The sequence below is a fragment of the Emydura macquarii genome, unplaced genomic scaffold (assembly GCF_026122565.2).
Source record: "Emydura macquarii macquarii isolate MOO-44397 ecotype Brisbane River unplaced genomic scaffold, CSIRO-AGI_Emac_v2 contig_1348, whole genome shotgun sequence".
NCBI lineage: Eukaryota > Metazoa > Chordata > Testudines > Chelidae > Emydura > Emydura macquarii.
This window is the reverse complement of record NW_027131485.1, coordinates 1,745,562-1,765,978: the sequence shown is the minus strand read 5'-3', so window position 1 is coordinate 1,765,978 and position 20,417 is coordinate 1,745,562. Positions and strand designations below refer to the sequence as shown.

The window sequence follows — 20,417 nt, the reverse complement described above, 5'->3', positions numbered from 1 at the left end:
AGGCCTTCTTCTCCTAAAGATATTGGTGTGATACACACCCAAAAGATGCTAGCGTGGCCATAGTTTTTCCTTCATGTGGATCATCCGGGAAGTAAAGCGAGTTTTAATAAAATCATGTTTAAAGACCTTTTCATTTAAAAAAAAAAAAAATGTGGACGCATCACACCTTTTCAGATTTGTCATTCACAGCTGTCAATAAAACCCAGATCATAGTTCTATAGAAAGCTTGAGTGGCAAATGGGTCACAAAGGGAGACTTTTAAACAGGATTAAGGTAGCTGCAAATGCCTGAAAATACACTGTCAAGGAGACTGTGAACTAAAAATACAAAGCTTCCAGATAAGTGCCTGCACCATAAGTAACAGATTAGGTCACTATTTAATGGCAAACACCCAAAGTTTGATCAAGGAGATGATAGCTGTGTAAATCGTATGTGACTTAGTATTTTGAGCAACTTATTGTGTCCCACAAACAGAGGCCCAGACCCATAGCTTGATGTCAGTGGGTGCAGCTCCACTGACGTCAATAGACATAACTCCATGTACAACAGTGAAAGATGTGGTGCAATATGTCATGCTCCAAAGAGAGTTTTTGCCTATAACTGACATGTAAGAAATGTGACAAAACTCCAAATAGGAGCTGGGGAGGGAACATAGAAGATTGAGAACCTACTGCGTTAGAGCATTGTGCAACTTCACCACAGATTCATAACCTATTGGACGTTAGGGGGATTACATCTGTAATCAAACACTCCAGCAAAGTGAGCCTGAGTTCCAGAGAAGTACCTGCATTTTTCTTTTCTGCTTAGTTGATTTTATTTTTACTGTCTCCCCAATGTATGGTTTAAACCTGTTCCATCTTGTAATTAAAATCTTGTGAAGATATGTGGCTAAGGCAACTGTTCACACAATCAGCTCCATCAATGACACACCATCCAAAAAGCCATGCCAGGTTGAACAGATGTATGCAGTTTGCACAAATCCTCCTGCATCCAAGCAGCCCTCACCTAAGAAAGTGTGTCTGGGGCTGGGAGGGAATGTGTCTCAAAGCATGGGTACAGGGAAGGTTTCCACTGAGGTCAAGTTGTGCTATGGAGGTTCATGTGGACTGGGGGCATGTAAGAAAGGACAAAGGAGAGAGGTGGTTTGAGAAAGAGAAGGCATCAAGACAAACTAGGCTGGGAATGAGACTCATGCATGTTTGATAGGCCAATTAGGAGGTTGACAGTGTCCCTTTAAGTTTTATAACAATGTAAATGATTCATTCATTCTTCACATAATGGAACTGTTAGACTATTAAGTGACCTCAACTTTGCCTCAGGCCCTTAATTCCCAATTAGTTACTGCCCAGAGGGTGACAACCTAACTATATAATGAGTCATTAATGTTTAAAAGAGGAAAAACATCCCCTGCTGCTTCTGTGTCCTTCCTGAGGACAATAAGTTAGCATGTGCTCTCCCAACACCAACCAGACAGGTTGGTGTAAAGGCATGTTAGAAACTGTTAGCTAATATGTGCTAACACACATGTGCTAACAGTCTCAATCAGACATGGCAGTTTACTATTTCATGTGTGCTAAAATAGTCAAATTAAAATTTAAGCTCCTTCCAGGCTTGAAATTGACCAGCTTAGTCTGTATTAAAATCTAATCTTCCTTATCGACACCAGACTTCTAGAATGCATAGAATCATAGAAGAATAAAGTTGGAAGGGACCCCAGAAGGTCATCTAATCCAACCCCCTGCTCAAAGCAGGACCAACCCCAACTCAGGCCAGGTCTACACTTACCTGGAAATTCAGCAGCAGTAGCTTGCGTAACTCCCGTCAGCTTCGTAACTCCTCTTCTATGCAGCATCTTCACTGCTCTGCGCCGATGAGAAACGCAGCGCTACGCCAATTGAGGGGGTGGTTTTAATACGTCGACTTCCGGAGCAAGTGAGCAGGTCTTCACTGACTGCTCAATCGATCCAGATAGATGGATCTGACAGTGGCGAATTTGCCACCGTCAGTGAAGACATATCCTAAATTATCCCAGCTAGGGCTTTGTCAAGCCATGCCTTGAAAATCAATAACAATGGAGATTCCACCACCTCCATAGGTAACCCATTCTAGTGCTTCACCACCCCCGTAGTGAAAACGTTTTTCCAAATATCCAGCCTAGACCTCCCCCACTGCAACGTGAGACCATTGCTTCTTGTTCTGTCATCTGCCACCACTGAAAACAGCTTAGCTTCATCCTTCCTGGAACCCCCCTTCAGGTAGTTGAAGGCTGCTATCAAATCCCTCCTCACTCTTCTCTTCTGCAGACTAAACAAGTCCAGTTCCCTTAGTCTGCTCATAAGTCATGTGCTCCAGCCCCCAATTATTTTCATTGCACTCTGCTGGATTCTCTCCAATTTGTCCACATCCTTTTGGGGGCCCCCAAACTGGACATAATACTTCAAATGTGGCCTCATCAGTGCTGAATATTGGCTTCACCAATGCCGAATGCAGTGATTAGCATCTTTTAGCTAACATAAAAACAAATCTAATAGATCTTGTCTATGTTCGGAAACTGACTGGAATAGTTATTTCAGAATATGCTATTTGGAATAGCTTCCCATGTGGACAGCTTTACAGAATTCTGGAATATTGTGTTCACATGGGGAGCCATTCCATAATAGCTATTTTGGTCAATTTCCCCATGTAGACAAGGCTTAACTCCTAGTGATGCTAGCAGGTGATGGTACTTTCGCTGACGAGGATCCTATTGTATGGAACTGGCCCCTCTGAAACCACTCATATTATCACTCCTCACTTTTAAAAAGCACCTTGAATGTCAGTATTTCTCCCTAAAAAGTGGTTTCACAATCCCCCCCCAATGGCCTTTTAGTTTGTACCTTCTTTTCCAATCTCTCCTCCCTGGTTAATTTGCACCCTCTCTTGTTTTTTAAATATCTGTCAGGATATTAGTACGATTTACAATTTGTTGTTGTTCTATTACACTTTAATGAGGAAGGTAGAAAATTAAATTCAGTTCGTATTCTTACTACTTGGGAGTTCTCAATCTGAGAGTATCTGGTTCCAAAATCATCCTTTTCAGAACCTCTTGACCTACTCTAAAGGCTGACAGAAAACCAAAAGTACTCCTGGTTCTGCCCTATACAACATGGAGTCTCTCCTGTCTTCCTTGTAGAGCTTAGTTACATTTCCTTGCCTATCAGCGTCTATTTCTATTCCAACTTCATCTGATTCCTCTTCAGAAACAAAAAACAACAAATTGCTTACCCCAGTTTGTCTCTCACACAGGAATAAAACTGCTAGCCTCGTTACAGAACTAGGAAATTTTCAGAGCCTGAAAATGTATGAGCATAAAGACAGGGAAATGTTCTTTATCTCTACAGATCCACTTCTCTGAACTGTAACCGGAGTTTTGTTTTTCTCACCAACCAGCTGTGAACTAATTACAAGAAGTTCTAACTAGTCAAGCTCCCTCTCCAAACATATGGATCCAATTAAGTCAAACTGCAGCTGATTTTAATCAATCTTCCTTGAAACAGCCAAACTTGTAGAATCTCTTCTCCTTCAACTGGAAGAGCTGAGGAGAGCAGGAAAAGCAGGAGTGGTATTTGCATAAGGAACACTTCACCATCCGCTCCATTGCCTGTAAACACAAGCTTCCTAGCAGTAATAAATGCTAATTGAGCACTCTTCAGAAATCTTTCCTTCCATTTTATCCAAAAAGCACTGATTTGATCAGTCCCTTTTGTTCCTGGCTTCAAGTTGCAGTTTCCCCTTATGAGTAGAGGGCAGATTGCCTAAAGTGTTCTAGACTGTTTAACAAACTAATCCATTTTCTGAGATGGCAGCAAGTCTGTCCATAATACACAAAGGCAAATCAAAGCAGCTGATACGCTCCCCCAATCCTGCAGGGGTCGCTAGAGCTGAAATGGATGCAGATGAGTGAACAATTAACCTATGTGACTAGCTCCTCCTCCAGCCTTCATACCAGCTGATTTCTCCCCTACCTCAAGTTCAAAAGATTTCAGTTTGATGTGTCATGGGAAGGGGAAAAGAAGTGATGTTTCCCTACAATCCGAACATTTCTTCTTGGTTTTTTTTTGTAATTTGAGGTTTTTATTAGCAGTAAAGAGCTGAACAGCAAGTAATATCCATGCTACAGTCTTTATACCAGTGAAGGAAAATCAATGCAGCCTGCAGCTAGGTATCAAGAGCCAAAGAGGTGTTGGAAACAGAGGGGTGTGATGGTTGATGAAGCTTCTTGCCACAATTAAAGATGTCCCCATGCAAGCAGAGAATACAAAGAAACATCAGATGCACTGCTGCAGATAATCATCAATATCTCAATTTCTTCACTTGCTAATACTGGCTTAGGGAGTATAAATCACATACCTCCTAACACAACAGTAGCTTTCAAAGCACATACCTTCCCTCTGGCCCAGTCAGTGAGTGTCATATAGTTCAGTAGTTCTGTACCCCTGGGGGAATGCAGAGGTCTTCCAGGGGATACATCAACTCATCTAGATATTTACCTAGTTTTACAACAGGCTGCATTAAAAGCACTAACAAAATCAGTACAAACTAAAATTCCATACGGGCAATGACTTGTAAGCAATTTTTCAGTAACAGTGTGCTGTGATATTTGTAATTTTTATGTCTGAGTTTGTAAGCAAGTAGTTTTTAAGTGAGGTGAAACTTGGGGGTACGCAAGAAAACTCTGACTCTTGAAAGGTGTACAGTATTCTGGAAAGGTTGAGAGCCACTGATATAGTTCACTGAATGACAGAATCAGTACCAGCAGCCAAATCAGGGAGAGGCAACGGCAAAACGAACGTACTCAGACACACAGGAATGTGACATGGTGTGAGAATATTTTTTAAGGTAACTTTTTCCATGTGTCAATACAGTCAAATCTCAGTGATCCTGAACTCTTGGTTACTAAAGGGTGGACATGTCCTTTCAGGTTTTAATTCACTGCATGTGGCTTTATGAACTGGTCAGACTTCAGTACACGAAGATTTGTGCACTTAAATCCTTATGCCTGATTTTACTTACTCTCTCTCACACCCCTCTCCCCAACTCATCAACAAATTTTATACACCCTCTTGTAAGTAGCTTTTATTTATTACAGTCTGATCATTTATTCCAACAATGGTTTATTGATTTATTTTTAAAGGAAGCGCTACAGATTAAGATTTGGCAGATTTTTTTTCTTAATCTCTTCATTGTCATCTTTCTATCTCTTTTACTTCTTTTTTTTCTATGATCCTTTGTTTTTCCCATTTCCGTAATTTCACTAGGGGTCTTTTTCTTCAGTAAATATTAAAAAGTTATTTTTGTAACATTACCATTTGTTCTGCTTTCTTGCTTTTCTTTCTGACAAAGACATTACTTTAACCCATCACCTCCCCAGTTGCTCACTCCTGAGGTGGAAACAAATAATAAACTGACTCGGGCATGTCCCATTGATTCCATATGAGTATATTCTCCTTGTGTTATCTGACTGAAGAGATTAATAGCTGGGTAACCCATTTTTAATGGGATTCAGCATCAGAGAACCCAGTCGACAGCAGCACCTAGAGTCAACAGAAGTGTTTATACAGGATTTAATTCTGGGCCTGGGCCTGGGCCTGGTGGGGACTTAGCACTCAAGTGATGAATAATGAATCTTCATTAGCAGGCAGGGGCACTGAACAATTTTTATACTGAGGGTGCTGAAAGTCTTGAACAAAACCATAAATCTAGAATATGGTGGAAGCGGTGCATTCATTTGCTATTACTACTTGAAATCAAGGTGGGGCTGCCACACCCCCAGGACCAGCGCTCCTGTTAGCAGTGCTGTTTTGTTCCTCATAGGCAGTTCTGAATTCTTGACCACTCAACTGGATGGGTACTGACCAGTTATTCATATGTTTTCCTCATGCATACTTGCACAGATCCATCTCCATATGGAGAAATCTCAGCTGCCCAAGGAGTTAATCTATAGTGCTCTCCTTTCCTTATTACGCACTTCCTGATTCAAAGGAACCAGAACGCCAAGCTTATAAAACATGCAAAAGGTCAGGAGAAGTTAAACAAATAACTAAGCCCAGGCCTTAGCCCTCCCACACCTGAATCAAGAATGTTGTTAACTTTGTCCAGTTCTCCTCAGGTGGGTTCTCCAACTAACCTCTACTGGGGAGTTTCTCCTTCTTGAACCAGCTCAGACAGATGATCTCCTCCCCTTCTCTGAGCCTGTCTATCTTCTTGTCTTCTTCACATCTTTTCCCTTTCCCTGCATCCCCAGGTCTTTTCTTCTCTGTCCAATCCCCTTCCATAACCCTGATCTGCACTACCCCATCATTAAACTCTGGGGTTCTAAGCACTGCCACTGAACTGTCTCATTATCATATGCACTGCTAGAGTCTGGGACAAGTTCAAATGACTTTTGTTTGAATTTGAACCTAGATCTCTAGCTTGCGAAGAATACAAGTCACTATGCCACCCAAGTCATGGGCTAGTGGTTTTATTATAACATGAAGGCTCTCTCTCTGCTTTGTCTTTGATGACCTGATCCCAGCCTTTAGCATTACATCATGTTCCCAGCTCCCAAAATGACTAGACCCCACCCATCCACTTCTGTCTAAAATAAGATAATTAGCAAAACTATATGGAATGCTTTGAACCTTTCCTGCTGCAGACAGACCTTAGAAGCTTGGTGCTTTTAGCATCTCAAGGGACAGGCTACTGGCATTGCTGGCACTGATTATAAACACTGCAGGTCTCTCTAAGAATCCCAAACAAGACAGGGAATTACTCTTACTAGGATGGTGATACCCCAGTGCTGTGAGCTGGCAGTTACCCTGAAGCAGTGAGGACAGATTAAATATGATTTGAATGAGTTGTAACCTACTCTGGAACCAAAGCTGCTGTTGTGTATGTTTGGAGACCGGAGCACCAGAACACCAAACCCAGTGTTTTCATCTCCTTCTGATGACAGAAACCCAATTAAGGGAGAGCTGGGTGACAGGTTTCACACTAACCACAACTCGGCAGAGGCGCTCAGCAGCTCTCAGCTTCTCGCTTTATCAAAGCTGTCACTTCCCCCGTCTCCAGGAATTGGTAATAAAAAAAGAGATTTGATTTGCCTCTAATAGGTGTCAAGATAAAATCAATGGTCTGTCTGAAATCTGGGTAATTTCAAACCTGCAGATTTTCTACCATAAAGCAATTTACACAAAAAAGGGAAAAGAGAGAAAGAAGGAAAGAAAAATTAAAAGAATGAAATGTTACAAGGCTGGGTTGTTCAGCACATCAGAGAGAATGGTGAGGAGAGATAACACTGCTCAGAGCAGGACGCCCTTTGATTAAACACAAAGCAGGCTCAGCTTCTCGCTCACTCCGGTTTCTTTCAAACAGAAGATGCTTTAAATGCAACACTCCCACCTTCCCTATGCACAGAGTAAAAGTGTTACAGAAATGAGAGCAGTCCAAGTAAACAGTGGCTTGTATTTCTGCTGGCCTCCCTCGCCCGCCTTCAGGGAGAGGAAGGATTCACTGCTGTATCCAGAACAAAAAAGTTGCAGTGCCATGGTGACATCAGCACGCCAGCTTTTCTTTCAGTCAGATTTCTTATTTCATACCTTCCTCCTCTTAGGAAGAGAGTCTGGATCGCTGCCACCACAACTTGTTCCTTCCAAACCCCATGATCATATTTTGGACTTGATAGCTGCTATCAGATAAGGCTGCAAGCTACTGAGCTTTGCTCAGCATTAATGGTAATGATGGTGGAAGCTGTAGTGTAAACAACGCTCAGACATTTTTACTAACCTGTCATTATAGTGAAAAATACAGTCTGTACTGCAGTTCCCAGTACTGCTAGAGCTGCAGCAATGGTTAGTTATGGCTAGGAAGTCTGCTAGCACAGACAAAGATGCAAAGGCTTCTAAACCAGAAGAAGTTCTACCCGAGGATAGTGGAAAAGGTACCTGTTCTTGCATGACTAGATACAACACCAAAATTTCAATGTGACAACATCGTACACAGATACGGGTGTGGTTTGGGCTTCCTGGGATCCTTCCCCAGACTGAAGGGGAAGGATCTGTAGATCGTGAAAGGAACTTCTGGAAGTTCCCATCCATCAAGGCTAGACTGTGCCAAGCTATTCAACCCTTCTGGCTCTGTCCCACCTCTTACCTTGAGAGTGAGCTTCTCCAATTTCATTTCCAGAGACTTGTTCTGTACTTCTAGCTGCCCTCGCTCAGCCTCCAGCTCCTCAATTTTTAACCTGTAAAGAGGGAGGGAAATGCACTGAAACCCCCAATGCTCTATCCTTGCTTTAGTCCCAATCAAATGACGAGGACCCCCAGACAAAAATCACACATCTGTTATCAAATATTCTTCCAACGGTAAGACACCACATTATGTTAAAAGAATAAAACCACATTATCGCACCATTAAGAATGCACATGTAAAAGACACAACTAGTCAGGAAATTCAATATTCACAGTTTCTCCAGCAATGTTACTTTGTCCATATCACATGTACAATCTCCTATTTCTCTTTGTTCTTGCTAAATGCTTAATTTTCGAGGTGGGGACGTTTTTTTTGGGTTTTTTTTTTTTTGGGTAGTGTGTGTGGGGTTGTTTTTTAAAGAGAGAAAACAAATCAAGCTATTTAATAATGTTCTAGCTTTGAAAACTCACACATCACTCAGGTAAAAAGCGGTTGGAGAAAAGGGTGAAAGGCACTCTCGTCTGTCATTACATATAAATCACCAACATCCTAGGCACCTACTTTTCCCAAAACGTGGCCGTCTGACAGCATGTTCAGATGTAACTTAGGGTTACTCCTCACCCTGTGTGAGCATGTTGGAAAAATTGCAAATCTTTTCCAGTGAAGCTGATAACTGTTAAACTTCTTTACTCCAGATAAATCTGCTTTACAATTACATATCTTTAGTTGTTTCAGTGTTTAAAGTATATTTGTAATGACACCCCTGCACAGGTCCTCTACATGGATGAGAAAGTGGTCTTGTGAGTTGTTTCAGTCATACGAAATGCTGCTCACTGTACATATGAAGCTATTGGAATTGCCCAAGCAGCTAAGGAGAGCTCTTGATAATTTCAGAAAGACATGGAATGCACGTTTTACAGGGGGTATGGAAGGGGAAGAAGCTAGAAAAATTAAAAGTCCATTTAATCCTTCGGGACATACCAGAGGAAGAGAGAATGTTTTCTGTAAGGGAACAAAACATAGCAGCTACTGAGAGTCAGCATCATACACCCAGGGTGTTCAGAGTCAATGACATCCCCACATACAATATGCTGCATTTTGGCTCAAAACCTCCGACAAATCTATCACCATCACCCACTCTCCCAAACGAAGGGGTGAGTTCATCTCTTGCCTCCTACAGAACGTTCACTCTGCATTGTGGTAGCAGCTGAGGACTCCTGTTGCCCTCCTATATCAGATGTCAGAGTCTCCAGAGAAAGCATGGTTTAAAAAAGGATCAAGCTGAAACCGGATTATGGTTGAGCCATGTTGTTTATATGGTATTTCCAATGTACTTTTAAGGTTTAATAAACAGTCCCTGTCCTTAATCTCATGCCCAGGAAGAGACGGTGCTTTATACACTGGTGCTGTTCTAGTGGGAAGAGAACGTGTGTTCAGAATGTTTATGGTCTAGTCTGACATGCCTGCTGTTTTGCAGAACAGTTTGTCTAGTGTTGTCCCCCACTGGTCACTGAGTGAGATTTTCTGCTTGTTTTCTTATGAAAATTCAGCCACTTGAACTATTCAATTGTTTAAATTTTCACTCTGCCTCCTTCTGCAAAGAGTGAGATGTCACCTCGTGCAAGGGAGCCTCCAAGTGTATGACGATGCTGCAGTTAAAGACACCTGCAGCTGGCCCATGCTAGCTGGCTCTCGGGCTAAAGGGCTATTTAATTGCAATGTAGATGTTCTGGGTCAGGCCGCGGCCTGAGCTCTGGGAATCTCCTGCCTCGCAGGATCCTAGAACCCGGACTCCATCCCGAGCCCAAGCCACTGTACTGTAATTAAACAGCCCCTTAGCCTGAGCCCTGTGAGTCTGAGTCCCCATTGTAATGGAGAACCAGAGTGCAATATCTCTCCTTTACTGACTTGGCACCACTGCCCCACACCGGAGCAATGGTCTGTCGCCTGTGCTGGCAGCTGGGGCCAGCATTGCTGTTCTCAGTGCCAGAGAGATTTTGAAAGACTCATTAGTACTGTATCTATTTATAGAACACTCCTCTATTAGCCTATGTTTGACATTATAAGTGCCCTGAACCTCCACTGGGGAATACTAAGAACCACAGGCAAACAGTCTGTGCTACTCGGTCTTTCCTAAACAGCCCATGGGAGCACTTCCAGTGGCAGAGAGAGAGAAAGAGGCAGGGAGATCCGCTCAGTATATAAACACAGCAGAGCACTTGTAATTGGCAGTTAAACTACCAGAGAAGATACTTACTTGCTTATCATTGTGATTTTTCATTTGAGTGAACTCAGACAGAGGGCCCAGTTGGTGTTGTATTTGGATTCTCCAACAGGCGTAAGGGCAGTTTTAACCTGCATGCAACCTTGTGCTCGACCCATCTAGCTGCCAACAATGAGAAATGTGGCATCCAATTTATTGCTAATTCTCACGTCTCAGTTTACTTTTCCTCAGTTGTAGGTTGTTCTACAGATGTTTGCAAGGAAGGAGAACAATCCAGGCCAGACTCAGATGAGGAACAGCAAAAAGTAAACTACAGAGAAGTCACAGCTTGGTACAGTCACCTGTCAATTTAACATTTGACCTAGACTGAATACAAAGGCAACTTGTCAGTGGGAGGAGGAAAGAAATGTCAGTTAACCTCTAAAACACTGATACTATAGAATGATGAGTTTTACTGGTGCAGGAAGCATCATCAAAATTCACTGCTGAGTATTTACCAATTTGTTCTTTACAAAGAGGTTTGAAAACATGAAATTGTTAAAACCCTTGACAAGATTGCTTCAAATCTCTTAAAGAGCTTTCCTGCAACAAATGCAGTGAAACTTAAAATAACCCAAAAGAGAAGACTCAAAAGGTACAGCATTTTTTGAAGCTGCCTCCCAAGCTCAGAGGGGGAGATCTGGTCAGTGAGAGATCACCAAAAAGTTCCAAAAAGTTGCTCTGACCTATGTATCTTGATCTTGCATGTGTCTCCAATTCCAGAGAGTTGGAATCATTCTGGTGTTAGGCAAACAGCATGTGAACCACTGTCTCAATTCAGAAGGACAAAACATCAAAGAAAAAAAACCCCTACATCTCCAACACAGCCTCTTCTACCAGGAAAGACTGATCCATGAAGTCCACAAGAGACGTCGCCATGCAAATCTCAGTTATCTGAGAATGCTTAGATGCTGTGGTGATTGGGTGCTATAGTAAAACCTGAGGCAGACACAAACAGACCATTCCTATTGTTAAGCAGAAAAAATGAAGTATTTCTCCAATTCTCTCCCTCGAGAAAACTCTCAGAGTCCAATGGAGTTAACAGGTGCTCCTATTTTTCTCCTTGATGTCCTTATTTATAAGATTAAAATGTTAGCAGATGCGACTGGCTGCATAGTACTGAGGATGCCACTGATGGGGGCATCTTTTGCAGTATGCCCCATCTGTGAAGAGGGTACTGCCATGTAGAAAAGCTACTTCTGAACTGGGAATGGAGCAGAAAATGTATGTGTGTGTGGAGAAGACACTATTAAGGGATCCAGATGGCAATGAGATGATGTTAGGAGCAGAGCAGAGAGATTTCCAGCAAGTGTGACTAATAGGCATTGGCAAGGACATGAATTTCTTTTGGATTACTGTAACTCTACCCAGTCACAAAATCCATAGACAACACACAGGATTTACTGGAGATTCTCTTTGACAGCAGAAAGAAAAAGTTCAGATTTGTTTCAGCTGAAAAGGTCCTTCAGCTGTTGCCACTTAAGTCTTTACTAAAGTTACTTTTTAAGGTATTACTTTTATTTATTTGTTATAAAACAGCAGCCTTTGCAGATTTATCACCATCTGAGTAAAACGTGTTACTGCCTGAACACTGTCTTTGTTGTACCCCGCGGTCAACAAACTAAACTGTTCGACCACCCTTTCCCATTATGAGATCTACAGAATGTGGCAAATATGATTTACAGGGGACAAGGGCGTGAGGAATGGCAGCATTAATATTGGCTTTTATTGTCTCTTCAGAAGTAATAAAGTTGGGATAGAATTTTACATTTAGAGCTATAAAAGGTCTGACGAAAGAGCACTTTGTTCTCAAGAGGAGAAGGAGAAAAACTGATAAAGTCTTTCAAGATTCTCACTGAAAATTTACTTTCCATACTAAAGAAAAAGGAGACAAAAGATTTTTTTTTAAGCCTTCGTTCGCTCACAGGATGTGAATACAGATTTAGGGGATTAATGTGGATTTCTTTGTCCTTTGTGACTATCCTGCATTTGTTTTCAGATGTTAGCTTTTAACTGTGAAGTTTATATAGAAATGCCTGTGGGCATACAGTCCTTTCCCGGTCTTCTCCCTGGCTTCCGATGGTTTCCTGCAATTTTTCAGGTTCCTTCAAGAAAGCAGCTAACTGCTGGGGTTGGGCTTAGTCCAGGAGAGGAGGCGCATGATACTGTAGGTTAATGATATGTTGAGGCCCATGATAAACATTAGTAGTGAAAAGAATTCTCTCAGGAGGTCTGGAAATTTCTTTTCCCACCTTCCAATTTGGAGAGTTTGTATTCTTCTTCCACCTGTTTTCTGCCAGAGTGAATTTGTGATGGCAAATTGTACAGGGAATGTAAGTACAGTTGTGTTCCTAGTTTCTGCAACCCCATTAGCAGCAGGCAATAGACTCCAATGACTACAGAGACATCACAAACAAGAAGCAGCAGTGTGAACTGGTGGTGTGAAACCCCACAAGAACAGCTCTTCCCATACTGTAATGAAGAAGGAGAGAGGACACAGTGATCTGCCCCACCAGATTCCTCTTTCCACACCAGAAACTCCTTCTTCCTTTCCTTACTTATCACGCCCACCCAACTCATCTTTGCTGAAGGGAGCCACCTACAGTCGGCCATGTGAACGGTTCTGCCATGATCCACTATGAGAGAAGCTATGGGCAAATGGAATATTTAAAGACTATTGTATTGATTTCACAAATGTTATATGTATCTTTATGGACTGGCTAGTGGTTGTATTCCTGGTGCGGCAAACGGCCAGCTTCACCCTACTGGGTCTCACGCTCTTGCCTCTTCTAGTGGGTCAGGGCGTCTCCAGTCACCCCGTTTCCCCTGAGGAGGGGGTAAGGACCCGAGCCCACCCACTCCTCTAGGTCCCAGCCTAGGGGCCCTATGAGTAGCAGTTATGTGCTGCTGGCACCGTGTTCACAGCTGCAGTCTTTTTCCCCTGGACTAATTTCCCCCTCCTTCTGTCCTCCTGGCTTCTTGAGCCCACTACCTTCCTCCAGACTCCTGTCTGCTCCTCCACACGACTCTGCACTCCTACCCACAGCACAGCACTCCTATTCCTCCAGCTAGTGCACTGTCTGTTTGGAGCAGAGGGTTTTTATGAAGCACCTGGCTGGTCCTTAATTGGCCTCAGCTGCTCCTAATTGCCCCCTAACTCTTAGTTAGTCTGCAGGAAACAGAGCCCTGAGCATTCTGGGGCTTACATACCTCCCTTTGAGCACTCTCCTACTGCCTTCTGCCCTAGCTATATCACACAGGCTAAATGGGAGGAGCCAAAGGGCTTTCTGCAGGCACTAATACCAGGATGGCAGGGTACAATTAGAGCACATTCCTAATGCAGGTAACAACTCTGTGGAAGTTTCATCTTCTGGGGGAAATAGCATGTATAGGTCTGACCTGGTTCAAGAGGCCTGGTAAACAAAGAACAGCCCTGACCTTGGAGCAGGACCACTCACCCTCAATCCAAGAATGGACACCAGACTGTGACCAAGAGGGTCAGGCCCTGAAGTACTTTGGAAACTGCCAAGGTTTCCATGTGGAAGATGGGTGATACCTGATAAGCTAAATGTTCACTGATTGTAAGATATCTTTTCTCTATAATGCTTCTGTTCTGAATGTATAGTTCTTCGTTTCAGGAGACCTGGCTGGTCACCAGTTACTCTGTCACTGCCCCTGAGAGAACAGAGCTATGGCTGCGGAACTAAAGTCAGACCTGCTGAGATCATCCAAGTGATTTGCAGGAGCTAGCAGCCTAAGACCCCAGTCCGGAGGGAGAGGATAGCAAGGTCCCATCTAAAAAAAAAATGACTAGAGGCCTGAGACTAAGTGAGGTGATCACAAGGAGGACCAGAAGTGGTCAGAGGTGCAGCTGCCTCGGGAACAGTGACAACCACAACAAACTATTCTTGGTCCCCATGCAAGGGAGAGGCCTATGAAAGTCTCTCATGATTCCCTGACAACAAGGATTTATCTGTGTTACAGTAAGAGTGATCTTGGTTGATTCCCAGCCCCAGCGCATGGGGAATGCCAGAAGCAGGAGAGGTGGACCACCACCAAATTCTTAGATTGGGAACACTGGAGCCACAAACCAGGTGCTTTCTCCTTACCTAAGTCCATGTGTTGTTGGACAGAAGAAGTAGAAGGAAGACAAGAGTATTTGGAGTAGGCTGCTCCTGAGAAGAAAAGACTACAGCAACAGAGTAGTCCATCTACTTGTGTGGAGAAGAGGATGAGAAGTTGCTCCCTAGCTCCAGACTGAAGAAGCCTCCAGCAGAAAGAAAACACTTCCTGCAATTTGTTTTGTGTTAGAAACCTATGGCCCACAAAACTTGCACATGCTGAGCAGCAAGAAGGTAACAGTATAAAGTTGCTCACTTGGTTATATCCATTTCCATCCACCTTGCAGAAAGTGCCATGAAATTGTGAAGGGAAAAGGAAAACAACCCAGGTTCACATCCTTGCATACAGAAGCCAACTCCACGTAGGCCTGCTCAGCAGCTAAATCACCAACATTAGGGTTTGGGACATGTTCTGTTTGCTACTAAATACACCAGCACCACCCTTGCAATAAAAAATTGTTCAGTGATAGACTTCCATCTGAACAAAGGTTTAGCTACACTGGGAATCTACCAAAAATAATCTTGTAGTAGATCTGAAGGGTCAAATATCTCAGATGACCCTAGCTGCAGGAGTGTGTGATCCTGAAAGTGGGGGTGGGGAGATTGACAGTGCTGCCATGAAAGGCAGCCCCAGAAACATAGCCTCTTAACTTAGACACGACTTTCAGTTCTGCCTTCAATTGATTGCTCCCCACCCCCACTGCTCCAAAATATAAATGGCTTTGCTGGGGAGGAGTCCACTTCTGGGACACTCTCTTTGAATTCTGTGGCACAATTTAACTGAAAGAAGCAGAGTTATGGGCCTGACAGTTAAAGGAGTCGCTTTTAACAGAAACACACAGTTTAGAGTTTTATTTATACTGGCATGCCTTTAAGAGCAGGATAGGGGCAGCCTCTGTTTGCACAGCACCTAGCACACTGCTGGTGCTCAGTAATAAAATAACTACAAGGGAGTTGCGAGTGCCATTTGTGAAATCTGCCCCAGTATGCAAGGTTTGCAAATCAGGGAAAAGATGGACAAAGTGACAAATGAGATTCATTTCCATTGTAGAGAAGCCATCAGCAATATCATGAAGCACAGAAAATACGTGGAAATCCAGCTGTTTAGTTTTGTTTTCTGCTGTCCTTGAAGTTGCTCAGCTAATAGATGGCAAATGCTGCTTAATGAAGATAAACACTAAATAATGAATCCTGGAGGTGAAAATAGAGAGACTAGAACTTCTCCTAAATGGAAAGGGTGCTGCAGTCCATACTAACCAGGAGAGAAGGGGAGACTGGGGAGTTACTGTAGAAACATTCTGAAAGCCTCCAACTCCCAGAAGACAGCAAACAGGATGCTGGCTTTACTGATAGAGAAGCATATTATTAATCAGAATAAGGGATGAGTTTTCTTGCTGCTGGAGAGATTATAAACACCCTTGTTGCACTAGAAATACAGTGCTTCACGATAGTCCTATATGTCCCCTGGAGAAGGCAAAAGCAGAATGAGATCAAGAGTCAAAAAAACACGCACATCAGGAATAAAAATTTAGGGAGACTGATTTATCCTCATGGGAGGAGGGAACAAAGCCACAGTGTGACCTGCAATACCATCTCCTTAAAAGATGATTTGGTGGAGGGGGGTCCTCCAAAACTCTGCCACTCCATCTTTTGGGAGCTGCACCTGAGAAATACATCGTGAAGGTCAGTTTTAGAGCTCTCTATTGTATCAAAACAGCTTAGCTGAACACTGGCCATTTTCAAATCCATTCCATTCTAACACTGAACAACACTTCTACAGCTGTAAAACATACTTGGCAGAGAGCAGAAAATTCAGCAAATCCTTAAGATGCAGGCCAATAATTTGTGCTTCCTGCAAAATCCTGCTCTGACTCCTGAGAGGCAGCAATACTTTTACAATGAAGGAACTGAAAATATAAAAGAATTAAGAGAAGGAAATCCAGCCAGTCTCACATCAGCTCACAACCACAAATGCAAGTTGTCAAGATCTAACAGATTGGCTCAGTTTAAAAAGAAGGAACTTTATTAAAACACTCTGGATAGAGATGAACTTTCTGCACTTGGTATTTATTGTTTCACCTACCTTGGAATGGGAGCTGTAAATACGTTAATAAATACACTGAAAGGTTGTCTAGTTTCACTGTAGCTTTTGTAAGTGCTTATGTATCCTCTGCTGAAATGCTGTTTTGTAACTTCTCTCTCATTGAATCACCACATGTATTCCTCTGCCATCTGCAACTGCACACTAGGTGAACCATTTTTCTTTTCTTTCCAGTGCTGGAAGCATATCACTATTACAAAAGGCTGTTTCTAAGCCTCCATGGATGCCAACAGGTTCTGTACCTAAGGTCCAGATCCAATAAAAATCAAAAACAAATAGCAAAGCTGTTCCACAGGGAGGGAAGTAAATGAGGTGATGAAGGACCCACTGCAACATGAATTAACAGAGTGTAAGAGACTCAAGCAGATTCCAAAAACAGAACATGGAGAAACCCAAGGTGGAAAAAAGGTTTGAAAATTGTAGGATAGGCTAGAGGTCCCAGGACTTTTCCATGAAAATCCTGGAGTTTCTTACGTTTGTAAGGGTTTTGGGGGGAGGGGGGGGGGGGGGGGGTGAAATGAGGATGAGGTGAAGGTAGGTGGACAAAGAAGGATTCTACTATGAAAAGATCCAACAGGGAAAGCGTCAGTGTAATGACCAGCCCTAAAGCTTAGTTACTTACACTGTAAGCTCCCTAAGACTCTCTCTTTGTTATATGTTTGTACAGAGCTTCACACAATGGGGTCCTGGTCTATGACCAGGGCTTCTAGGTACCACCACAAAAGAAATAATAAATGATGATGCTGCAGCATTTGTTTCCTTTTATAACACCAACTTGGTCCTTTTCCTTCTCCCCCGTTGTGTAACAAATAGAAGGAACAGCTCCCAGCATATGCTCACCTGAGTGCATTCACTTCCTCAGTAGTGATGAAGGTGCTTTGAGCTGCTGTGCATGCCTGAGACTTCAGAATCTTTAGCTCCACCTCCAACTGCAGGAATAGAACAGGAGGTTAGTTCATCCATCAGAGATATTACAGACATATGGGCACACTTCTGAATCACACTGCTGTATACCCAGCACTCTCAGGAAGTAAGGAGTCCTGGGACTTCAATATGTTCAATATTTAGAAGCATGAACCATGGCTCCTGGGTTTTTCTAATATAAGTTTTCAATAAGGAATTTATTGTTAGTACTCCCCATGGAGGCACAATTGGCCAGATACATTATGGGTTTTTTCTCCTTCCCCTGAAGCATCAGGCATTACAACAACTCCATTAAGCAGGATGCTGGACTTGATGGCCCATAATTAGGGCCCTACCAAATTCACAGTCCATTCTGGTCTTTTCACAACCACAGGACTTGAAAATTAGTCAGTTTCACGTTTTCAGATGTTTACATATGAAATTTCATGGTGTTGTGACCATAGGGTACCGACCCAAAAGGAGGTCATGGGGAGATTGCAAAGTTGTTGAGTGTGTGGGATGGGATGGGCGGATGGGATTGTCACCCTCACTTCTGTGCAGGAAGGAATCTCCCAGAGGTGGGTCTGATCTCCCCCAGGCTGCTGGGAGTGCCCCAGCTGGGGGCTCCCTGCTGCTAGTCCTGACCAGTGGCGAATTAACATACGGACCCACAGGGTCCATGCCCAGGGGCGCCAGCCAATTTGCTCCTCTGCCTCCTCCCCCCAGAAAAATGGATGCCCCGAGCCCCAGCAGGAGCGGAAGCCCTGAGCCCAAGCCCTGGCCAGGCTGGGGAGGGACAGGACTTGTGCTTCCCCTGCACGGCTGCTCTCAGGGGAAGCCAGATCCACCTCCAGGTACCACCCCAGCCGCAGGAAGCTCTGGGGCTGCTGCAGCGCAGAATTGAGACACCCTCACTTCTGCGCTGCCTCCAGAGGTGGGTCTGATCTTCCCACCAAGAGTGGCCATGCAAGAGAAAAGCAAGTCCTGTCCCTCCCCAGCCCAGCCACGACTAGCAGCTAGCAGCCCCTGGCTGGGGCACTGCCAGCAGCATGGGGGAGATCGGATTTCTGTCTGTAATATGTTTTTCACAGTTCATGACATTGATCGGGCCTACCCATAATCTGTCCCACTACAGCAAATTTTATGTTCCTACTGGCACATAAATATCTCTATTTCCATCAGACACCCGTGTCTAGTTTCACGTGGTTCTTCAGCTTACAGACAACAGAAATGGAAACCAAATTCAGTCCATAATACTATGTCGAGAAACATCAGGGAGACAGCCATTTCGCACTCCACAGCAAGCTTCCTCTAGGTATAAAAATCATTCCAGTTTACTTCCTGAAATACAACAGTTTTACATGGGCCAAGCGCCAGCTCCCCCAATTAATACACCCTCCTTTGCCATTCCTCCAATTATCTCCCCCAACATCTGCTCTAAAGCTGCCTGGGGCAGCTGAGGGACGGAGAGAGAACTGATATTGTTCAAGTGGAGCCGCTGCTCCTCTTCTGATTTCCCCAAACATTGCCCTGTGAATAATCCAAGGCAGAGAACTCTCTGCATGAAACGAGGAGTTGCCTAGCACCTGAAGTTCTATACTGGCAATGCAACCTCATTTAGCACCGACTCCTCCCAACGTAAATAAGTTGATTAGGCTGCCCTGTCCAGTCCAACTCTGAGGCTTCTACATTGCATCCATCAGACAGGGGGAAATTTCCAACACTTTCTAATACAAGTTGCTCAGATAGGGTGGGGGAGAAACAGCAGATGAAGAATTAAGAAAGCAGTTTGCATCATCCCTCTTCAAGCTGTGAAACCAAGCCACAATCTGAGCACATGGGTACCCCTCTTAGCCAGGCCCTATAATTTTCAGGTTGGGGGCAGAGGAATGAATGTGTAGAAATAATTTTGGTCTCCTCTGGCTATGCAAATTTGTATCCTTCATCCAGCACCCAAAATTTGTCCATGCATAGGAGAGGGGGAAATGGTATATTTTACCTGCTATTAAACTATCCTAAAAGTCTCAGGCATTCTAAGCAGACAACCAGTTCCGAGCATAACTTTCAGACATCCTGCAGCCCTATTACAGCTCCGCCCAGCCTGGATGCCCTCCCCACTCATTCTTCATTGTCTATTCCTGTACATCTGTTCCCCTCCTCAGACTTTGGCTTTTCCTTCAGCATCTGTCCTGTACCTCCTGATCGCTAATTCCTTCTCATAAATCTATGGCCAGATGCTGTGCTTTACACTTACAGGGGAAACAATAAGCAACACAACCCTAATTAGAGATGCAAACCATATGAATACAGAGGGCTCACTATTCAGCATCAGGAAGATAATGCATTAACATACAGTACCCTTCAACTAGACATGTAGAGCATCATAATTCTGTACTGGCATACTGGGTCCAAATGCAGCCAGCTGGTACCAATTTCCTGCTTTTACAATAAAGGGACAGTGGGTGGGTAAGAAGATCATGATTTCAACGGCAGAGCTATGCCTAGTCCCATTGCTCAGCCAGCAATGAAGTTCTAGTGTGATGTATCTTTGCACACCTATGTGCCGCAGGAAAAGCATGAAAAACATGGCAGCATTATAGCTAGGAACAGAAGAGGCAGGACAGGAATGGCCAGTTCTCCACCCTTTCCCCCACCCCACCCTATGGATAAATCAGGGGTTAGAGCAAGGAGAGAGACAGGGAAGAGGTTCTAGCCAAAATCTTCTTTGGAACACTAGATTTTGGTATACTCCCACTATTTGCAAAACCCTTTCAAGCCAAGGGAAAGATGCAAAAAGCCCACCTGCATCAGCATGCTG

The 20,417-nt window shown here is 43.6% G+C and overlaps 1 protein-coding gene across 7 annotated transcripts in view; it reads right to left on the bottom strand.

Annotated features, from left to right (window-relative positions):
- Nucleotides 1–20,417, bottom strand: part of MAD1L1 (mitotic arrest deficient 1 like 1) — a 493,546-nt gene that overhangs the window by 186,488 nt on the left and 286,641 nt on the right. For all 7 annotated transcript variants that reach the window (XM_067550858.1, XM_067550856.1, XM_067550860.1 and 4 more), the window contains 2 exons: nt 17,537–17,625; nt 8,173–8,263 (listed from right to left, as the gene is read on the bottom strand). In XM_067550858.1, the coding sequence (XP_067406959.1) occupies nt 8,173–8,263; nt 17,537–17,625 (180 nt within the window). The remainder of the gene's footprint in view (nt 1–8,172; nt 8,264–17,536; nt 17,626–20,417) is intronic.